General features: G+C 42.7%; 1 protein-coding gene across 1 annotated transcript in view; it reads right to left on the bottom strand.

Annotated features, from left to right (window-relative positions):
- Positions 1 to 21,645, bottom strand: part of LOC308161007 (adenylate cyclase type 6-like) — a 42,601-nt gene that overhangs the window by 14,824 nt on the left and 6,132 nt on the right. Inside the window, exons 4-5 of the mRNA XM_080534937.1 lie at positions 1,576 to 1,725; positions 1,261 to 1,382 (exon numbers count right to left, since the gene is read on the bottom strand). Of these exons, the coding sequence (XP_080391063.1) occupies positions 1,261 to 1,382; positions 1,576 to 1,725 (272 nt within the window). The remainder of the gene's footprint in view (positions 1 to 1,260; positions 1,383 to 1,575; positions 1,726 to 21,645) is intronic.

The raw sequence follows: 21,645 nt of genomic DNA, 5'->3' as shown, positions 1-21,645 counted from the left end.
AACAACCAATCCAATAATAAATAATGTGACCTTGTCTGGAGGAGGGGGGAATCATTCAGAATAAAAGTATGTTAAATAATTATTAGAATAAGTTAGGCTGCGATACATCGTCAGTCCATACATTTATTATTCAAAACTATGGAAAAGGGTGAAACTATGTTTCAACGTTGTTGAGAATCACAACACAAACTCACTAGTCAAGCCTAATACTGCAACGAAATGGATTGGACTGCTACCTAGTTAATTATAACACTACTTTACATTGTTAGCAGGCTCACAAAACAAGCTGTGTTAGTTGACTAGCGATGTGTACATTTCTCGAAAGAAAAGTCAAAGCATTAGAACGTGTCACATTTTTAAACAATCAATTACTTAAATTATGTTCGGGCCCGCCATCTAGTGGCTAAAAAATGTTTTGGCCCGAGGCCAAACCTAATTGCCGACCCCTGGTCTAGCACCTCCATGGCTGGCTAGCTATGAGAGCCTTGTAGAGAGTCATTTGTTCAGCTCTGGTTTGCATCGTCTCGTCTGGGCCAAACTAGGTCACATCCATGCCCAGCCCCAGCCCTTCCCACTGTGATTCAGCACTTCCCTCTCCACTGGAAAAGAAGCAGCCTCTTTGCATGGCTCTCATTTCAGACTTGTGATTGTAATTAACAAAAAGAAAACAACAGAGCGGAAACATTTATGGAAGAGAGGCAACAGGTGGCACTGTTGGTCCCATTATGTTCCAGCTCCTTAAAAATACTGACAGAGAGAGGTTGTCAACGGAGAGACACTCATTGATTATTCCATCCTATGGTAAATTAATCGCATTTAGTCCTTGAGCGTGGCTGGAGGAGCTTGTTCATATCTGGGTCAGGAGACAGAGGTAGGATGTTAGGGGGTGCAGGTCTATGTCCTTAGTCCTAAATTGACCTCAATTGACTCTCACCAGCAGGCTAATTGATGGAGAGATCCTATCAGCTTGTGGTAATGAGCCATTCCCACTCTAATCTTATCTATGTGACCAGTGTCACACACATAAGCCTGACCATGACGAAGAACTGTGGGACAAGGAGGGGAACTCTGCCTACATTACTACTCAAAGCAATCCATGTACACCTTCAACTCATTCATGAATAGCAGTTACATGTGACTCTATAAGAGCTAGTGTTTCATCAATGACAGTGTCAGGCCATCGATAAAGGTGTCACTGCTATCTCATTCGCCAACAGCCCCACTTGTTGAGGCAGGGTGAAATGTTGTGTGTGTGTTTACCTGACATTGTCATGTTTCTGGATGTAGATCTTGTGGAACATCATATCTTCCTTCTTGGCATTGATATCTGCCTTCATCTCCATGGCAACATGCCGTGGCAGCACAGACAGCAGCAGGCGCTCCTGACAGAGAGAGAGGGGTTGGGGGGGGGGGGGGGGGTAGAGAGAGAAAGGGAGAGAGAGAGAGCACTCATTCATTTTCCTCTGTTTCCAGCTTTCCACAGCTAGAATCCTCAATGAGTCATTGCTTTTGTTGGTGTAAGAATATACTCTGAACATACTGTTGACCTAAAAAGAAAATTAAGCCAACTCCTACCTGTTGCTGATTCTCTCTCTGCAGGTGCAGCCTGGCCTGGATGTATCCTCTGGTTTCCTGGAAGGCTTGTCTCTGGGACACCTCGGCCGGGTAGTGGGTACAGATGCCAATCATGTTAGTGCACAGGAAGATCAGCACGTTGGCACTGATCTGGTGAGGTCAAGACACACATAGGAGAGGGGGAAGAAGAGAAAGGAAGAAAATAAGGACACACAACATTACAACGAACCTTGTTTGACCTGGGTGAGGTTCGAAAACAACATCTGCCTATGTCAAAGGATTTACTGCAGCAATAATTACAGAGATGTTTGAAAAGCAAATCAAATGTGACATGTTTAGAGACGATGGGGCAATTGTGCATTGTGGTTTTTGGAGATGGGACATTCTTGAGATGTCTTACTGAAGACTAAGAGAGCTTGGAGTAGAGGGTTAAATCTACTGTCTACAAAATCTACAAACCCTCCCCTGCTAATACTGTTAATATGATTACTGTAGCTGCATCAAATGATTAAGTGGGCATCAGTAAGACCGAATGATGTTGTATGGTTTCTTAATTGAATCACATAATACACCAGAATAGGAGTCATTTGATAACAGAGAAACATGGGGGGACACACGTATAGCTAGCATACTCTGCCTTGCACTTTGCAGCTCTAGGCAAATGCTAACAATTGTACATTAAACCTATCGTAAACACAACACAACACAATACAACAGCAGTATTATCAGCAGCATTATCTGTGGGCAACTAAGCAAAGTTTAGCTAGCCTGCAGTTAGCTTAGTGAGGTCATTGACCTCAAAAACATTCCTCTCTTCCAATAGTACCAGAGTCACCAGCACTGGACTCCCCCTTCTATGTGTCTTGTATGCGCGCACACGCAGACAGACACACACAGACACACACGCAGACACACATGCAGACACACACACAGACACAGACACACACACAGACACGCACGCACACGCACACACACACACACACACGCGCATGCATGCACGCACGCACGCACGCCTGGGAAAATAGCTTGACCCCAGAGTAGAGATCAGTTACTGGGAGGATTAACTTTATTTCACCAAAGTCAATCATACATGATAGAAATTGACCACTCCATAATGTGGAATGAATTCTGCTCAGAGATTAAAGAGTGTGGTGTTCCATTCCTCTAACTTTCTCCTGTGTTGAACATAGTGGCTGGAGGGTGACTTAAATCTCAACATCAGTACCAGCATTTATGAGCTACAGCTGGTATGTGGCCAAACCTGTGTGTGTATCTGTGTGCTTGTCTGGGAATGCACATATACTGCATGCTTGCACGCATGTGCATGCGTCCATCCGTCTCAATGGAGTTTTACGCTAATAATTACCATGAACGTGAAGTTGTCTTCTGATCTGCAAAATAGAAAAACAGACCTAGCTAGGGATAGAGCAAATACTACAAGTAGAGATCTGTTGATTAAAAGACAGAAAATACCAAATATAGCTTCACGTGTTGTGCTAAAATAAAGGTCTTGTTTGTGGAACAATGGCAGGTTGAATTGCCTCTCTCTACAGTGGAGATGAAATTAGGTTGACAGTGTATACACAGGGACAGGCCCCATGTTGTCACAACAAGAGGGAGGCAATCTTACTACCTGTACTCCCAACAAAAGATCTATTACCTTGAGACAGTGGCAGCCTGATAACAGAAGTATGGACTGTGTAGCCTAGGCAACCCTAATTCCATTTGAAAATAACAGACCAACTAAGATAAAGAGGACAGCTGTAAATAAATAAACAAGTAAACAAACCACAGGTTGAACAACAGCAAATCCAGGATGGGCATTTACAGAAAATCCTTCTTAATTGCGAGGAGAATTTCAGCCACTGTTTATTTGGATATTGTGCCGTACAAAATGGTCTACAGATGCTCACACTATCAACAAATTATGCCACTCTGTTGAATACGCAACAACTTGAAAAGCTGAAGAAATACACTCGTTCATCTCATTACAACAAATATTCAATTTGGAAGATTTTCAGGAAAGGAGAGAAGGAGCTCTACTTGTCTTGATAAGTCATTCGCTAATGTCAAGAAACTCTTCTGTAGAGTCCCACACAAAAGTGACCATGATGTATCAGCCTCCTGCTGGGTTGCTGGAGATCACAAGTGCAATGCTGTTATCTAACCATAGTAATGGAACGTCTACTGCTCTATTCTGCCTGATCGAGAAACTTCCACCCACTTAACTACTAGATAGGATGTATGCCACAACCTCACTCAACTGGTGATATATTTATGAAGACAATAAGTCTATCACTTATAGATCTAATGCCACTTGGAAACTACAGTTGCAATGCAATTAATCTACATTCAGGCATATGCTCCTGTCTTGACAGCTCTGTGATATACGGTAACTTGAACACATTCATAGCAGATGGTGAAGAACAGAGTTGACTAAATTAGATAACTTTGTTAGGTTGCCTGCTTGAAATACAGGACCACCTGTTCGGCTCAAATTACTTCAGTAGTCAGCATCAGCCCTTTTTCCATTTACCCAAATGAGTGTAACCATATGTACAGTGCCCTCCACAATTATTGGCACCCCTGGTGAAGATGAGTAAAAAGGGTTATTAAAAAAATTACCTTTTGGTGAATTAGCTTAATGTCACACTGAAAAAAAGAGACAAATTCAACATTTAATTGAAGTACATTTATTCTGGGAAGAAAAAAAATCTGTCATCAAGAAATAATTATTTCTAACAAAACCATGTGTGCCACAATTATTTAATTGCATGTAATACTTTGTACAACCTCTCTGCCAATAAAACAGCACTGAGTCTTCTCCTGTAATCTAATAAGGCTGGAGAATACAGAGCAAGAATCTGAGACCATTCCTCTTTACAGAATCTCTCCAGATCATCCAGGGTCCTAGGTCCTCTCTTGTGCATTCTCCTCTTCAGCTCAGCCCACCGGTTCTCAATGGGGTTTAGGTCATGGGACTGAGAGGGCCACGGCAGAAGCTTGATGTTGTGTTCAGTGAACCTTTTTTGTGCTGATTTGGATCATTGTCTTGCTTGAAGATCCGATGACGACCCAGTTTTAGTTTCCTGGCAGAGGCAGCCAGATTCAGATAGAAAATGTCCTGGTATTTCATGGAGTTCATGATGCCATGTATCCTACCATGGTTCCCTGGGCCATCTGACCACAGAACACAGTTCCAGTCAAAGTTCCAGTATCGTTTAGCACACTGCAGGCGACATGTGTGGTGAAATGACAGGAAAGGATTTTTTCTGGCATACCTTCAAAATAATTTGTTGGCATGGAGGTGGCGTCTAATGGTAGTTTTGGAGTCTTGGTGACCCAAAGATGCTACTCTCCTCTGTAATTATCCAACAGTGATCCTTGTGGATTTTTTTCTTACCATCCTCTTCACTGTGCGTGGGGGCAAAATAACCTTGGGTGCTCTTCTAGGCAAGTTTGTAACAGATCCAGTTGCTTTGAACTTTTTAAGTATAGCCCTAACAGTAGATATGGGCATTTTCAGGTGAGTAGGTATTTTTTACAACCATTCCCTGACTTATGAAGCTCAACACACTTTTCCCTCATTTGATTTGTGTTTTCTCTTATCTTTCCCATGTTGATGTATGAATAAGGGAATATGGCCTCCGTGTCACCTCATATTTATACCCCAGTGAAACAGGAAGTCATGGATTACTGCTAGTTCCTAAACACTCATCAACTTAAAAAAGTAAAATATAAATGGAAAAAATTCTTCAGTTACATTTTGTTGATAAGAATTTCTAATTTCAATAATTGTGGCACACATGGTTTTCTTGATAAAAATTTTTTTTTTCTCAGAATGAATTTACTTCAATTAAAGGTTAGATGTTTCTCATTTCTTTCAGTGTGACATTAAGGTAATTCACCAAAAGGTATTTATTTATTTATAACCCTTTTTACTCTTGTTTAATCTTTACCAGGGGTGCCAATAATTGTGGAGGGCACTGCATATGGGTTAGGGTGTAACGCTCTAAGATTTCAAGTACTCTGAATTATGACAATTGATGAGATGGATTTTGATAACTGGAGGAGTAGACTACTAACATGCTTATAGATCACACACCATTCTGATTTATGGATATTTGTTTCACAATTGTTTCGCATTGATAGGATACAAATGATCTGTACTGTTTATTTGAGACAGAATGCATGGAATATGGTGAGCTGACTAATGCAGTGATGGGAGATCAGAGAGAGATCAATTTCATTGTCCCAGACTGGGTCCTAACTTTGAAGACCCTCTGCCACACACACATTCCCTGGATAAAGAACAGGCAGTGCTCGGATGAGCCATTCAAATGTCTGTGAGGCTCCCTTTGGATTGACAGGCCTGTGATCTTAGAGTCAGTTGTGTCTGTTGTTGTACTCTCTCCCTCCATCTATTACCCTACAGTACAGATACATGCCCAGTCATACCTCCTAATCCACAAAGAAGGGTGAGGGAGGCAGAAACGAGAGAGGACTTTATTAAGGTGTTCATAATGCCTGTCTATTCATACCGAATGTGGCGGACTCAACATTTACAGAAACCAGTTTGGTGGCAGACTTGCAAAGAGTCTAAACATTGGCTTACAAGGTGAGGAACCTCATTTATGGAGAGATAGGGTGATGGAGAAAAAAAAAGAAGAGAAGGAAGAGAATGGGATGGTTGACCCGCACGCACGCACGCACACACACGCACACACTTCCTCCCCTCACAACCAGAGTAGAGGGATACCAGGTGCAGCTGCCCCTTACATCAGGATCAGTTAATTTAGAGGGAAACATTACCCGATGTCTGGTACAGCAACCCATTGATCTATAACTGATGATTTAATAACATGCAACATGGTGGGGAAATGACCTTCCAGTACTCTTCCTGCAGGTCTTATGTATAGTCTGCATGTGCATGTGTGAAGGCCCTAGTAGGAGAGACTGAGTGGTAACTACCTTCAGGGTACTACAATTGTCAGAGGTTGTCTCAACTGCATTGTAGCATTGGCCAAGAGGCTTTTTGTTAGCTGTTTCTAACATTACACAAATATGTGACAGCAGCTTGTGAAACCGGGAACAAGTCCTCAACCAATCAAAATGTTCAGACTTTTATTCTGAAAAATGTAAATAAACGTCAATGTAAATAAACGTCAAATAAACGTCAAACCCCACTACTCTACACTAACTAGGTAGTAGTGGGGATTACTCACTGAATCAATTGCATTGCAATATTTTGGCTTGACTAGCGAGTGTCTCATTGATTTTCAACAATTTTGAAATGTATTTACATTTTTCTGAATTAAAGTCTGAATGCTCCGTCGGGTGCCGACTTGTTCCCGGTTTCACCAGCTGCTGTCACATATAGTCAACCTCTTTACTCTTTTCAGGACAGTACAGTCTGCACAGTGTCAAGACAGCAGAGAAGCGACTGTAACTCAATGTTCATAAATACATTGAAATACAGAACTGCCAAAGGTTGAGGTAAAGTTTTTTTACAATCAACAGTATCATTGATGAAAATATATTCTAAGGCATCATAACAACACATTACAATACATTTAGGCAGGGTGGGCAAACATCCCAACTGTATAAAAATGCGTATATCATGCTGGGTGAACAGAGACTCCAAAAGTCCTGAGTAGAGAAAATGTGTGACGTGCAACTGGAATGTGGCCAATCCCCCAGTCTCTCTACAGATGGAGCAAAGTTGAAAGGCCAGCAAGTTATCTACCCTAAGCCAACACACAGACTCTAGGGACTTTAGTTGCTGTTGACATGGAGAGCTTGTCTCCAACTGCTGACCTTTCAGAGGCATCTGGAACTCTGAAAATGTCTCCCAGATATGACCGTCCTAGTCTTTAATTCAGTTTTAAGTCATGGTGGCTTTATGGTGGCATCTCACAACACACCAAACTAAGCCATACCCTAGAGCTTTAACACAATGTGATGATACATCTGGTTAATGTTTGTGCTACAGAACTAATTCAAAATATGTGCACTATGACAGTTATGAAACCATTGTCAATGACTGCAGAAATACACAGATACAGTAGCACATACAATTGTGAAGAAACTCCATATAAAGATGTAAAAGTTCTGAGAGAGAGAGAGAGAGAGAGAGAGAGAGAGAGAGAGAGAGAGAGAGAGAGAGAGTAACAAACAAACACAGAGAGAGATACAAACCAAGACAGAAAAAGAGAGAGAGATCTTTGAGAGCGATCTTTGCCAACTTGGTCCATGGCCATCTGGAAGCGGTGCTCTGTTTGTGTCATGGCTTGGGCCAAACCAAAATTGGTCTCAGGCGACCTGTGAGGCCATGGAGTAATCTTTGTATAATGCTGAAGTAAATTCCACCAGGCTCAATAAGTATGGACCAGGGCCACACAGCTGTCATAAGAACAGAACAAAAATGAATACTCCGCACCTTCATGTTTTCAAAACATGAGGAAAATCATGCTATTCAGGATTCCAGGTGAAATCCTAACTGGAGATCCGTGCACATAACGCATATTTTGAATTGATCAATTGATTTCCCATTGGTCATGTTAATCTTCACTGACATGAATCTCAAGAGAAAATGTTAATGGAGATCTCTTCTTTTCTCTTCACAGCTGAGGCGTGCTACAGCTCTCCATCATGTTCTCTGTGGTTCCTGACCTGATCTCAGTCACTCCCTGCAGAAGTCCACTGAATGTGTGTGTGTGTGTGTGTGTGTGTGTGTGTGTGTGTGTGTGTGTGTGTGTGTGTGTGTCAGCTGTCTTGGCTCTTCAGCGATCCCGGAGCCTGTCCTCTCTGGCTGGACAGTGGGAATGGGTCTCATGGTTAGGGTGCAGCTGCAATTACATTTCTAGGTTGTCCTTCTAGGCATGGTTTAGAGCTTGGTTTAGAGCTTGAGTCATGAAGGTTTGATGAATACATGGGCTCCTACAATGCCGATGAATGGAGCCACATTGATATCCAAAATTCACAGAGCTCCTGAAATCTCTCCAGCTGCATGGCCAAAACCTACAGTGTTGTGACTGCAGTCTGGTACACTTAGGCCCTAACCCATTTCCCTTTTTTACCCCAACCCCTCGTTTTGGAGTGCCACTCGTTTTTCGCCTTGCCCCTTGGAACAGAGTCACAAAGGATAGTGGTTGAAAATCTTTTTTTTAATCTTTTAATCTTTAAGAAAAAATATAATTACATTTGTGGTTCTCTCTTCCTGCTTGTTTTGCTCCTTCCACTATCGTGCCGACGATTCGCAAGGCATTCTGGGATTTCATAATAAGTGTTGTGGCTCTCTTCGGAGTCTAGTCCTTAAAAACCTCAGTTTGGAGGCCTATGTAGCCCTACCACTTGGCTCTACTCTACCCCTACATGAAAACAAGAATTGGGACACCCCTATCCTTCATGTGAACGCGCAAAACTGAGGGGTAGGGCTAAAATGGAGGGCCAAGGGGTGAAATGGGATTGGGCCTTAGACTAAAAAGAGCAACAAAGTGAGAAAATAAGGAGAGGAGTTATATGAACTAGATCAAATGATAAGTGGGCCAGAGGCTGGAGTTTCTGGGAACACATAACAGCGAGAGCGAGAGCGAGAGAGAGCGTCTGCTCTCTGGTTTCACAGAGCAGTTACATAAGCATGAGAGCACCCTCACTACAGAGTTCCATCAACCACAGTGGTTTCCTCTCACATCCCCCAAGCCATCCACAATATTGACTTTTCCCACAAAGCATACAAATCGATAGAGACCAGCGCAACAGGTTATAGTTTAAACATCTGGAGTGCCCTTTTTAAAGTGCCAGAGCACAAGTTTAGGTCTCAGTGCAGGAACTGAACTAGGAAACGAGGAAAGACTGACACACCTCATTCAAGCACTTTTGGGGTAACTTAAGGTAGCATCACTAAACAACACTATAATAAGGTTGAAACCTGAGATGGTAGAGCTAGCAATTAGCCCAGATGAGAAGTCGGTTGTGATCTGTATCCAAGAATGATAGGCTAATATTATGGCAGCCACAACCTGTCACTGAAAGCCAACCGAAAACACCTTGGACTTCATCATGCAAAAGTTATTACAGAAGTTAAAAAGCAAGCATCTAGGAGAACTTGGAGGTAGCAATTTGTGGAAATTCAGTAATTTAACTAGGTTTAGGGTTAGAAATCTGCAGTTGCATTTAGACAAAATAGGATCCAGGAACCTCATACACAAAAAATGTATGACTTTGTAGGTGGTTGTTTGTCAAGGTTTATTTTGGGAGGATTTCACAGGATGTTTGAAACCTGAAGATCAATTTGTGGCCAAAGCCATTCTCTGAAACATCAAAGGAGCTTGTGACAAATAACCATGTCATCTACCAGAGGGAAAACAATTCTCTGTTATCTGATCTAGCACTAGAAAAGCAGCCTAATAGGCAGAAAAATGCACTTCCTTTTCAATAAATTGTGAAATATCCAAGAAATGAGCATAGAAATAAAACTGTTGTAAATAAGGGAAATCCAACAATAGGCTCTTTGAGACTTGAACCCTTGGGTGAAAGCTTTTTGTTAGACGTAAATAATGATAGCAGATAGCGTGGATTAGCCTGGATAGTGGGAGATGATATCATGAGACTAGTGTCGTTAAAAGATCTGACAAGAACCATTGTTGGTGATGAAAAGAAGGTTGTTGTTTAATATATTGATTGAACTTGTGATACATGATACTGTACTGTAACAATGTCCTGTGGATCCATCTGTTACGTGTATTTAGCCTTCACATGCTCATCATAGGAGGTATTACGGTATACAGTACACTATATATTTCCCCTTTTTTCCACAATTCAAAACAGAATCCGGCTTTCCAGACAGCTAATAACACAGTGTGCAGTGTGTAGTGCAGTGAAGGGGGACCGAGTATCTCCACAATGTCAAAGGCACAGTGGTGGCCCTGATGGCAGTGTGACCAGCACAGTTCACTGAAAATGGTGACCGTCCTGACAGGGACAAAGCATATCACAATGGAATACTGAAATAAGTCTCAGATGGCAATATAGGATCATCAAATATGTAAAAGATGCATTTGTTTTACAACCTTGCGCATAATGCCATCCCCTGTGTACTCTACCCTCAGTTGTCTAATCCTCTCTGTATTAAATACTCTTACCTCAAAAGGCTTTTGAGAACTTCAACTTAGCTAGAGGCACTTAAAGGGGAGATCTGTAATTGTTAAAACATTTTACTTATGTTTTTAAGATATATGGCCACAGATTATTTTTACTCCATTAAAACAATCATTTTGATCTCATGGGTGGTCAGTCCTTGCATGCATAGCTCTGCCTATGAAATTGAGAGTGGTTACATTTCTCCAGCCTCATCCCTCAGCTGTTTACAAAAAATGGTGGGATGTCAGATGATAGTGGCTTACTACTATCATAGGAAACTTAGACTGACAGGACACAGGCATTCAACTCAGCCAATTACAGGCACAGAATGACCCTTGTAGCATTAGGATATTTAGTGAAAACTACAGTTAAAAACCATGGGGTTTGTGTGCCGTGCATCAAGTGTTAACACTATGGTTACTAATATATAACAGTTGACTGTCTTCCACTGCCATTCAGAAGCAAATCCCTATTTTCTATCCCAGTCATTAGTAAACCACACAGTATCTGTCTGTTATTAGAAGCCTCAGTGCTAGCCCCAACTCCAATGACTATTATTAGCCCTTGCTATTATTACTCTTATCATTACTCGTTACTCGTATCGTTACTTTAAGAGCAATATTTCTGTTATCACTAATCCTGATTTCTCCCACCCACTGTGGTGTAAGTTATCCAGGGTTGTAAGTCACAGCTCCGGGCTTGTAACACAATGACTTACATGTTCTCCCTCTCTGTTCTCTCAGCATAACTAGCTCCAGCCTTTCCATTCTCTGAACCTGTGTGTTCTGTTTGACCCGGACAAAATCTGATGAGGAGTACTGCATCAGCCAAGTGAGCTGGACTGGGCTGTTCTTTGCTAGGGACAGACAGCGATCACACTCGACTCCACCTCACTTAAGGCCTGCGTAAAATCGACGGCGTAGGCTACGGCGTAGCTTGCGTTGGCCCGCGTGGCCTTGCGTTGCCTACGGAGAGGGTTGACGCGCACATCTCCAAAGATTTAAGTACGCGTCAGTTTCTGCGCAACCGTAAGCTCTGTGATTGGTCCGCTTGGTAGCACATGATTCCGACAAGATTCCGACTCTCTCGTCGGCCAAAATGCGGAAGCCATGACTGACAGAAATGTCATTTACTTTTTCTGTAATTACTTATTAATAAAGATTTGAAAAATTATGATAACCATCGTATAATCTTAGTTTAATGTCATTTCAATGAATCATATAACTTTTATTTACAACAAGCATAACAAAAAAAAACACGCTATTATGCCGCTTTGAGTAGAGAGCCCTATGGAAGCGTCAGGCACAACCCGGAGGCACCCTTTGCGGGTTAATAACTGTGGTTTACCGTGGGTTAGGATAACAATTCAAACGGATAGGGGAGAGGACAGGGAATCTGAAACCATTTGAATGGTGTCGATACGACACTCCTATCACGGTCGACACAGCTAGGAGCAAATTCCCGGGTAGAACTTTTCTCTCCCCCCGCTGTCAACGGGAGTTTCATCGAGCAGGACGCGGTTGTACAGGCAGCAGCGGGTGAACTCCCCGTTCATTGAGTTTGCGGTTCAAAGCATAACTTCTCGGGGTGTCAGCGCGGTGGTTAAGGGCTCAAAATGACCGTATACCGATGGTGAAGTTAGCAAAGCAGTCTTGTGTTTCTACCACCTTCATAGCCGGTGTTATTCACAGGCAAAGACGGTGCCCGGAGGCACCCTTTGCGGGTAAATAACTGTGGTTTACCGTAGGTTAGGATAACAATTCAAACGTGTCCGGATAGGGGAGAGGACAGGGAATCCGAAACCATTTGAATGGTGTCGATACGACACTCCTATCACGGTCGACACAGCTAGGAGCGAATTCCCGGGTAGAACTTGTCTCTCCCCCCGCTGTCAACGGGAGTCGTCAACCAGGAAGCGGTGCTGCGAGCAGCAGTGGGGGGGGGGGACCCATCACTTACGGCCGTATATCTCCGCGTCACAATGGGTTAGAATTCCAAACTAAAATTCTCAATGACCAGAATAGCATGCTGAACACACTGAACTTTGAATGGAGTCTTAATCATGTACCGTTAACGAGATAGAATAAGAAAAGCATATTTTTCTATGCCGCTATGAGTACACCGACCAACGCGACGCGGTCCGCGTAGAACTAGAACGTAGAACTATAAACTTGGAGACCCCTTACGTAGGCTACGGCGTAGACGTGCGAAAATTCCACGCAGAAGTTTAAATCGGCCTTTACTGTGCGTGTCTGACCCATAGGAGGCTGTTAGTAACAGTGTAGTGGGCTGACCATGACAAGACACAGGCCACAGTAGGACACTGAAGGGCAGGGTTAGTGAGGTAGCTCAACAAACCATAGTAGTGGGATCAATGGGAGAGAAGTAGGTTACTGTTGCAAAATAAGCCTCCTTTCTCCATGGCATAACCTTGGCAACAGCATTCTGAGAGGATTCCGAATTTTAAAATGTTACATGCGTGTTATGAGCAGAGAGACACAGCATTTGACGCACTTTCAAAACCCATGGCTAATTGGACTAAGGTTAAGGTAGATTGTACGGTGGCTCTCAAGCTGTTTTCTTATGAAAGGCAAATGTTATGCCCTAAATGCACTATGTATGCCTTTGTTGTACCTGCGCAATTCATTGATTGGTATCATTATCACCAATGGTGTTCACGTGGATCAGTATGTTTCCACTGACCCCGCATAGGTTGACTCCTCAACAATCAAGCAAAGAAACAGGTTTTTCCACTACAGACACCAAGCCTGGACTAAATGTAGATATAAAGTACACTATTTACTACCATGGTACTGTTCTATTTTTGACCTGTCAATAGCTCCCATTAGAAGACGTCTGTTGAGCTAGAATTAGGATTAAGACTTAATACAACATACACTACCGTTCAAAAGTTTGAGGTCACTTAGAAATTTCCTTATTCATTTTTTTTTTTAAGAAAAGCACAGTTTTTTTCAATGAAGATAACATTAAATTAATCAGAAATACACTCTATACATTGTTAATGTGGAAAATGACTATTCTAGCTGCAAACATCTGGTTTTTAATGGAATATCTACATTGCTAATCGCGTTAAAAAGCATTAAAAAGCTAATGGATGATTAGAAAACCCTTGAAAACCCTTGTGCAATTACGTTAGCACAGCTGAAAATGGTTTTGCTGGTTAGAGAAGCTATACAAATGGCCTTCCTTTGAGCTAGTTGAGTATCTGGAGCATCACATTTGTGGGTTCGATTATACTCTCAAAATGGCCAGAAAAAGAGAACTTTCATATGAAACTCGACAGTCTATTCTTGTTCTTAGAAATGAAGGCTATTCCATGTGAGAAATTGCCAAGAAACAGAACATTTCCTACAACGGTGTGTACTAGTCCCTTCAGAGAACAGCACAAACAGGCTCTAACCAGAGTAGAAAGAGAAGTGGGAGGCCCCGGTGCACAACTGAGCAAGAAGACAGGTACATTAGAGTCTCTAGTTTGAGAAATAGACGCCTCACAGGTCCTGAACTGGCAGCTTCATTAAATGGTACCCACAAACCGCCAGTGTCAACGTCTACAGTGAAGAGGCGACTCCGGGATGCTGGCCTTCTAGGCAGAGTGGCAAAGAAAAATATCTCATATCCCATATCTGAGACTGGCCTAAAAGGAAAAGATTCATATGGGCAAAAGAACACAGACATTGGACAGAGGAAGATTGGAAAAAAGTGTTATGGACAGACAAATCGAAGTTTGAGGTGTTTGGATCACACAGAAGAACATTTGTGAGACGCAGAACAAGTGAAAAGATGCTGGAAGAGTGCCTGATGCCATCTGTCAAGCATGGTGGAGGTAATGTGATGGTTTGGGGCTGCTTTGGTGCTGGTAACGTGGGAGATTTGTACACGGTAAAAGGGATTTTGAATAAGGAAGGCTATCACTCAATTTTGCAACGCCATGCCATACCCTGTGGACAGCGCTTGATTGGAGCCAATTTCCTCCTACAACAGGACAATGACCCAAAGCAAACCTCCAAATTATGCAAGAACTATTTAGGAAAGAAGCAGGCAGCTAGTATTCTGTCTGTAATGGAGTGGCCAGCAGAGTCACCAGATCTCAACCCCATTGAGCTGTTGTGGGAGCAGCTTGACTGTATGGTATGCAAGAAGTGCCCATCAAGCCAATGCAACTTGTGGGAGGTGCTTCAGGAAGCGTGGGGTGAAATTTCTTCAGATTACCTCAACAATTTAACAGCTAGAATGCCAAAGGTCTGCAATGCTGTAATTGCTGCAAATGGAGCATTCTTTGACGAAAGCAAAGTTTGAAGGACAAAATTATTATTTCAAATAAAAATCATTATTTCTAACCTTGTCAATGTCTTGACCAGGGTTTCCGTTAACCGGTAATTCCCGGACTTTGTCCGGTAAAAGTTGTTGAAGTCCGACCAATTGAAAACTCGTCGGACATAAATGTCCGGTGAAAATAATTCCCTCTAAGCACAATTTGAATACAATTCGCTAAAGTTCACATTCTGATTCCTTCTATTTTAAAAAAGACGAATATATAGGCTATGTATTTATTTTATTATGATATGATTTGACACCGGCATGATGATGCCTCCTAATGTGTAGGCTGCCTATGCGAAACAGCGGTTGTTTCCGGTGTGCGCTATAACTCGTGCACAATCGAGTCGAGGCAGAGAGGAGGATAGCGATGTTTCTCTCTGTGATAGTGTGATTATGCAAGCCTTTTCTGAAAGGGATGAGAACCCGATTGTTTCAGCTTCTCCCAGGGAGAAAGTGGTAGAGTTACCATCCTCCCCGAGTCCTACCATACCATCCGCTGACAGCCTATCTCTGCCTGTAACCGGCGAGCGATTGCGTGTCGCTCAAGTAGCTGATCAGTCATTAAACAAATGTTTTTTACATGCAGCTAGTGAGGAATCTGAAATAGGGGGCAACGTAGTTTATTTCCTTAACGATGGGATATTAATGCATAAATGGTCTCCTCCTAATGCAAATGGTTGTGAGTGGAATACTGTAAAACAAGTGGTTGTGCCTGTGGGTTATAGACAACAGGTGTTATCTGTAGCACATGAGAGCCAGTGGTCAGGACATTTAGGTATAACTAAAACTTATCAGCTGATATTGAAACATTTCTTTTGGCCCGGACTGAAGGCGGATGTTGCCAAGCACTGCCGCTGTTGCCATACTTGTCAGATGGCGGGTAAGCCTAATCAATCCATTCCACCCGCACCATTGCATCCCATTCCTGCTATAGGGGAGCCATTTGAACGTGTAATAATTGATTGTGTTGGACCTTTGCCTAGGACTAAAAGTGGAAGTCAGTATTTGCTTACTATTATGTGCGCTGCTACTCGTTTTCCCGAAGCTGTTCCGTTGCGTAACATATCAGCCAGCTCAGTGGTGAAAGCTTTAACAACGTTTTTTTCCACATTCGGTCTTCCTCTTGTTATACAATCTGACCAGGGCACTAACTTTCAGTCTAAGCTTTTCAAACAAGCCCTAAGAACGTTAGGGGTACGATGTCACGCCAGAAGCCTACATGCTTGCACTGTTCAATAAAATGTTATACATCTAGACATTGTGGTATTTCTTTATATACGTATCCCAGCCTGCCTATTGTTTCTCAATAAACAGTTATGTTCTCCTCATTGACATACTCCCGAGTCCGATTAAGTATGATTTGACAGGCAGCTAAACGAAATGCCTTCCCAACCAGCGAGACCTGGTTATAGAAATGACGTTGTTTTATTGATTAAAAAAAGGGTAAAACTGGAAAGAGAAAATAGAAAACTCACATTAATCCCAAACAATTTAACAAACTTCAGTTAACGTAATGTGGAGTCTGTTCATTGATCGATGCTGTCTGTTCAGTTCCCAGTGAGGCGCCCGTTCAGCGCTGGACATAATGGCATAGCGCGCATGCGAATCATGTTATATTATTATATATTATATAGCTCGCATCTAATCGTATCGGATGAGAAATAGACATTAAATGGCATATATAGGCCGCTACACAACAGTAATCACCGCGACAAACAGCTATATTAGATTTTTTTTTTTTTTTTTTTTTATATTTTAATATGATGACCGGAATATATCACGTTTGTCCGGTAAATCGAAATCTTCCCGGACACGATGTCCGGCGGCAATTTTTTCTAACGGAAACCCTGGTCTTGACTATATTTTCTATTTATTTTGCAACTAATTTGATAAATAAAAGTGTGAGTTTTCATGGAAGACACAACATTGTCTGGGTGACCCCAAACTTTTGAACGGTAGTGTATAATCTAAATAGAGAACAGAGAGTGCATTCGTTAAATTCCATGTTATTCAACATGCAGTACAGTGTTTCCCCTAGGTTTGCTGCCTTGGGGGGGTGGCATGGACCGTGGCATGGACCCCCCAGGGGGTAAGACCCTGCGAAATACCAGCGTCATGTCCAGGGGGTGTACTTGTACATTAAGCCGCCTCACGCTACGGAAACAGGAGATATGCTCCTGCCCTATAGGCCATTAGGCACGAGAACCATCGGTTCACAAGGCTACTTATGTGGTCTTGACTACCTGTCCACTTTCTCACCTGGTTCTTGCTGTCTCTCTCTCTGGTGTGCCAACACCATCCTGCTCTCTCTCATTCTCTCCCTCTCTATCCTCCTCTCTCCCCCTTTTGCTGTCAACCAAAAGGTAAACATAACAGCCAGAGTATTTATAATCTAATAAGAGGTATAAATGGATCCATATCAATGCAGTGTTTCCTCTATATGCATTTATTCGTGGCGGGCCGCCACGAATGAATTTCCTCCGCCACTAATTGATTCAGACAGTCCACTTTGATTCAGGCTGCGCAGAAAGGCAGCGAGTTATTATGACCGGAGAACAGAAAAAAAGCAGATTGAAGCTAGATTTAGGCCGCTTCCAGACCAACATTTCGTTATGATTTAGGGCGTAGTTATTTACAATATGTTACAATGTTGCAATTAACCTCGTCGTTTGTGTTCGCACTGCAATCGAGACTGAATCGCACTCAACAGGCGCGCGGCGCGAGGCGACGCGCTTTCAAAACAGTTTTGTGATTGGTCCGAATTTAGCGGATTTCTCTTTTAGCCCGTCGCCGGTGCCTTTAATCCCGTATCCTAATCGAAAATGCAACATCATCAGCGACGACTGTGGGTTATTGCATTTACTGCTGTTCTCTGGTTCATGTTCTTATACCAGTAATCAGTATAGAGTATTTTAAATGAACATTCGTAATGTATGTCTCTGATGTTCATGGTCAATTAAATCAGCCTATTTTGTGAAACAAATAATGTTCCCGCTAATGGGTTAACCGAGCATTCTCGCACCTAACGTGCAAGCACCTAGCTTCGAACTATTCATAGCAATATGCGCGGGGCAAAAATAATCTATTGCCTCTAAAATCACCACGAACAGAACGGCGGAGGTACGGGTAAGCAGGGCTCATGTTGGTGTCCTCAAAGGTAAGAGTTGGTTTTCTTTAACTCAACTGATAGCATTACCTTGCTGTTGTTGTTTACCGAATGCTCCACCGAATGCTCCATCTGACTGTCTGTTTTGTGCGTGTACTCTCATGTAGGCCTACTTCGTATTGATCTTTCTGTGTGTGTGTGTGTGTGTAATGCGCGTTCCGCATGTTCCGCTGCAGCTGTAGGATATCTTGGTATTTGATCACCTTCTATATAAAATCACCTGCTCGGCTTTAATGACTTAACCACTATTTAAGAAATTATAATTGTTGCCACCCTCTAGTTTTTGGTGAAACTACGTCTTTGTTTTGAGCGCCAGTGCGCGCGCGAAAGATAACCGCTCCGCCACTAATGTAAAAAATCCTGGAGGAAACACTGCAATGTATAACATAATTATAATTGAATATTGGATTGCTGTGGGCAATGCAGTCAGATAATGTCATTTTGACTTTACTCTCTCACCTGAAAAAAAATCGTATGTCCAACTATTAAAAAACAGACATTTCCAATGCTTAAATGCACTGTCCATGTACTGTAAAGATGCCATTATGGTATTACCATGAAGCCCAATTCTAGCAGAATAAGAACGATTGTATGTCTACTTTAAGTAAAATAATAAAGTGCATCCAGTTAGCTCTTTAGCTGGCAAGTATGCAGCAGACTAGCTCATCTAATCACCATGGAACTATAATCAGACACTTTTCTAGTCACAATAATAACGACCAATTTTAAACAACTTTCTCTGTCAGAACACTCAGCAAGTATATTTGCTAACGTTTCAACTTGCTTACTTTCCATCTGCAGACATCTCACCCTGCAAAAATTCTCTTGCGTCGCACGCGCACACTTGCGCAAAATCTTGTATTATTCTCCAGCGTTGGCACAGCGCGACGCGAAGTGTGGAGATAGGTCTGGTTATGCGAGACTACTTGCGGACTAACGTTACCAACGAGCCCATGGGCTTGCCACTCGCCAGATTCGTGTTGGGTGCCCGCCCCCCCAAGGCAATTGTAGGGGAAACACTGCAGTATATGTACAGTATATTGCATACTGTATATCAATGCCACATGACGAATGGCTACAAAGACTTAATATGGAATATCTAAATAATCCCCCAAATTCCTTCCCAAAAGCTACCACGATCGAATTCAGATCAGTGTCCACGTTCTACTTCATAAAAGACGGCCAAGCTGTGGAGACAGTCCCAGTGTTCTAAGTCTGTCTCCATGTTCTATCGGGGACGATGACGCAACAAAGGCGGAGGGGACAGGTGGTCCACTTTATGAGCTCCCTCAGAGCCAAATGAATCTGTGTTTTTTTCTGTTGTGTCTGTGCGTAGAGAAGCCACAGCCTGCCTGTCCTGGCCAGAGGGAGTGCCATACAGGGGCGGCCATTACGCAAAACCCAGCACGGGCTGACAATAAACAGGACACATGACAGGTAACTAGACACAATGGCAGAATGCACTGAATGTGTCATCTTATATTGGATTCTGACATGGCATACAGTACAGTATCACTATATGCACCAGGAAGCATAGATGCAAACAAAGGCTAACATGCTTCACAGCCAGCTTGACATCTTTCTCCAACTGTGGTCTAACAATATGATTTGGCGAAGGGGAAAACACATGAGTACTTACACATGAGTAGAACACATGAGTACGTATTTACTCTCTTGTTTTTCCACACAAGAAATACTAGCAGCAGCCAGACCATAAACCACACGTCTTAGCATGGAGCCTTCCCCTCATCCCTCCAAGGTCTTTTAAAAGGTTCTCCTCGAACGCCCAGACAGACCTCAGCTCTGGCCTGTTGTGCAGTATGAATAAGGCCCTTTCCGAGTCGTACTCTGTAGGAGAATGGATGGACTTCATGAGGTCCCCTGGAGAGCTGGTTATCTCCATCAGTCTCTATTCATCTGAGTGGGGGATGATCTCAAGATTTGGAACTGAGCTGAGAACATGGAGATCTAATGGAGACAATCACCAGTGAGTTCTGTGAGCTCAGTCTCAGACCTGGCGAGAAATAAAAGGCCACTATCTAAGGGGCCCTTTGTGAGAATGGAATCGTGACTCAGAGAGAATGAGAGAGAGAGAGAGAGAGAGAGAGAGAGCGAGAGAGAGAGAGAGAGAGAGAGAGAGAGAGAGAGAGAGAGAGAGAGAGAGAGAGAGAGAGAGAGAAGAGTAGACAGAGTAAGTAGACAGAGAAAGAGAGTCAAAGAGAGAAAAGACTGGCTGGCCTTTTTCAGCTGGGTGCGTCAGCCCAGTGATATTTCACACTCTCCATCCCCAGCCATCCCCTGTCACCACATAACCCCCCCTGTCGTCATGGAGGTCCCTCACAAAGACGTCTTTTGTCCCTCCAATCATTAGTCCCACATCTCCGGGGCCCTGATCCTGCGTGTCAATCTCCGGAGGGAAAAATACAAATAAGGGGAACAAGGCAGGGAAACAGAGAAAAAGAGAGAGAATACTTGATGAGGTCCCAGAAGAAGAGCTGACTTTCCCAGATTGAGAGAGAGAGAATAAGGGAGAAGGATACAGAGAGCACTTTCGCACTCTATGGTGGCTGGAGACTGAATGGGACCCTACTGTACTTTGGTGGCAAAGAAAGAGAGAGACTGACTGACCAATGCCTTTGCTAAAACAACACTGTCACATGAGTTTTTAACCTGAAAGTGTAAAACACTGAAAATGGACACTTGGGAATGTTTTAGCTCTTACGCAAAGAGTTCTTAACATAGACCCCATATAAACAGATGAAACACAAGGGTTGTTGCCATAACCAACCGTCATTCTCAAGTATTATAGCACTCGTAGCATAATTTATTTGTACTTCCAGAGAGAAAGTAACCACAGTGTCAGTGAGTCAGTGCAATGGGCTCATGTCCTACCATTGATTGCTCATAGGACTGGACCTTATTCCAATGGATGGAGAGACAGTGCCATAGGCATGAGAACAGTCAGTCAGAGAACCATTATCACCAGCCAGCTCTGCAAGGGAGGGGGCCAAGCAGTGACCAACCAAAGATTCCATCAACACAATATCTAAGGAGTCAACAGAGGACACTCTGGACTCAGTAATGTCATTATGGTCTCACAATGGAGCGGTTCTATTAGACTAGGACTGGATTGATGATAATATGACATGAACATCGATAACATGTCCCCACTACAGTGCAATCTATATGTTTTGACAGACTGCATCAAGGGCTACAGGCACATTCCACAGTCCTCAGCCAGAAAACACTTGGTTACAAAACATTATCAAATAGTGTTCTAACTTTTCTTGCATTTACATTTTTGCCATTTAGCAGACGCCTTTATCCAAAGCGACTTACAACTAAAATATGTCTAAGTAAGTGAATCATCTATCCATCAGTCATAGCAAGAAAAAGTAAAAAATCTATGCTCTGGCAAGAGGCCA

Source organism: Nansenia antarctica (assembly GCF_963989245.1).
Source record: "Nansenia antarctica genome assembly, chromosome: 6".
Classification (NCBI taxonomy): Eukaryota; Metazoa; Chordata; class Actinopteri; order Argentiniformes; family Microstomatidae; genus Nansenia; species Nansenia antarctica.
The sequence above is the reverse complement of the archived record's forward strand: the minus strand, read 5'-3'. Positions and strand labels throughout refer to the sequence as shown.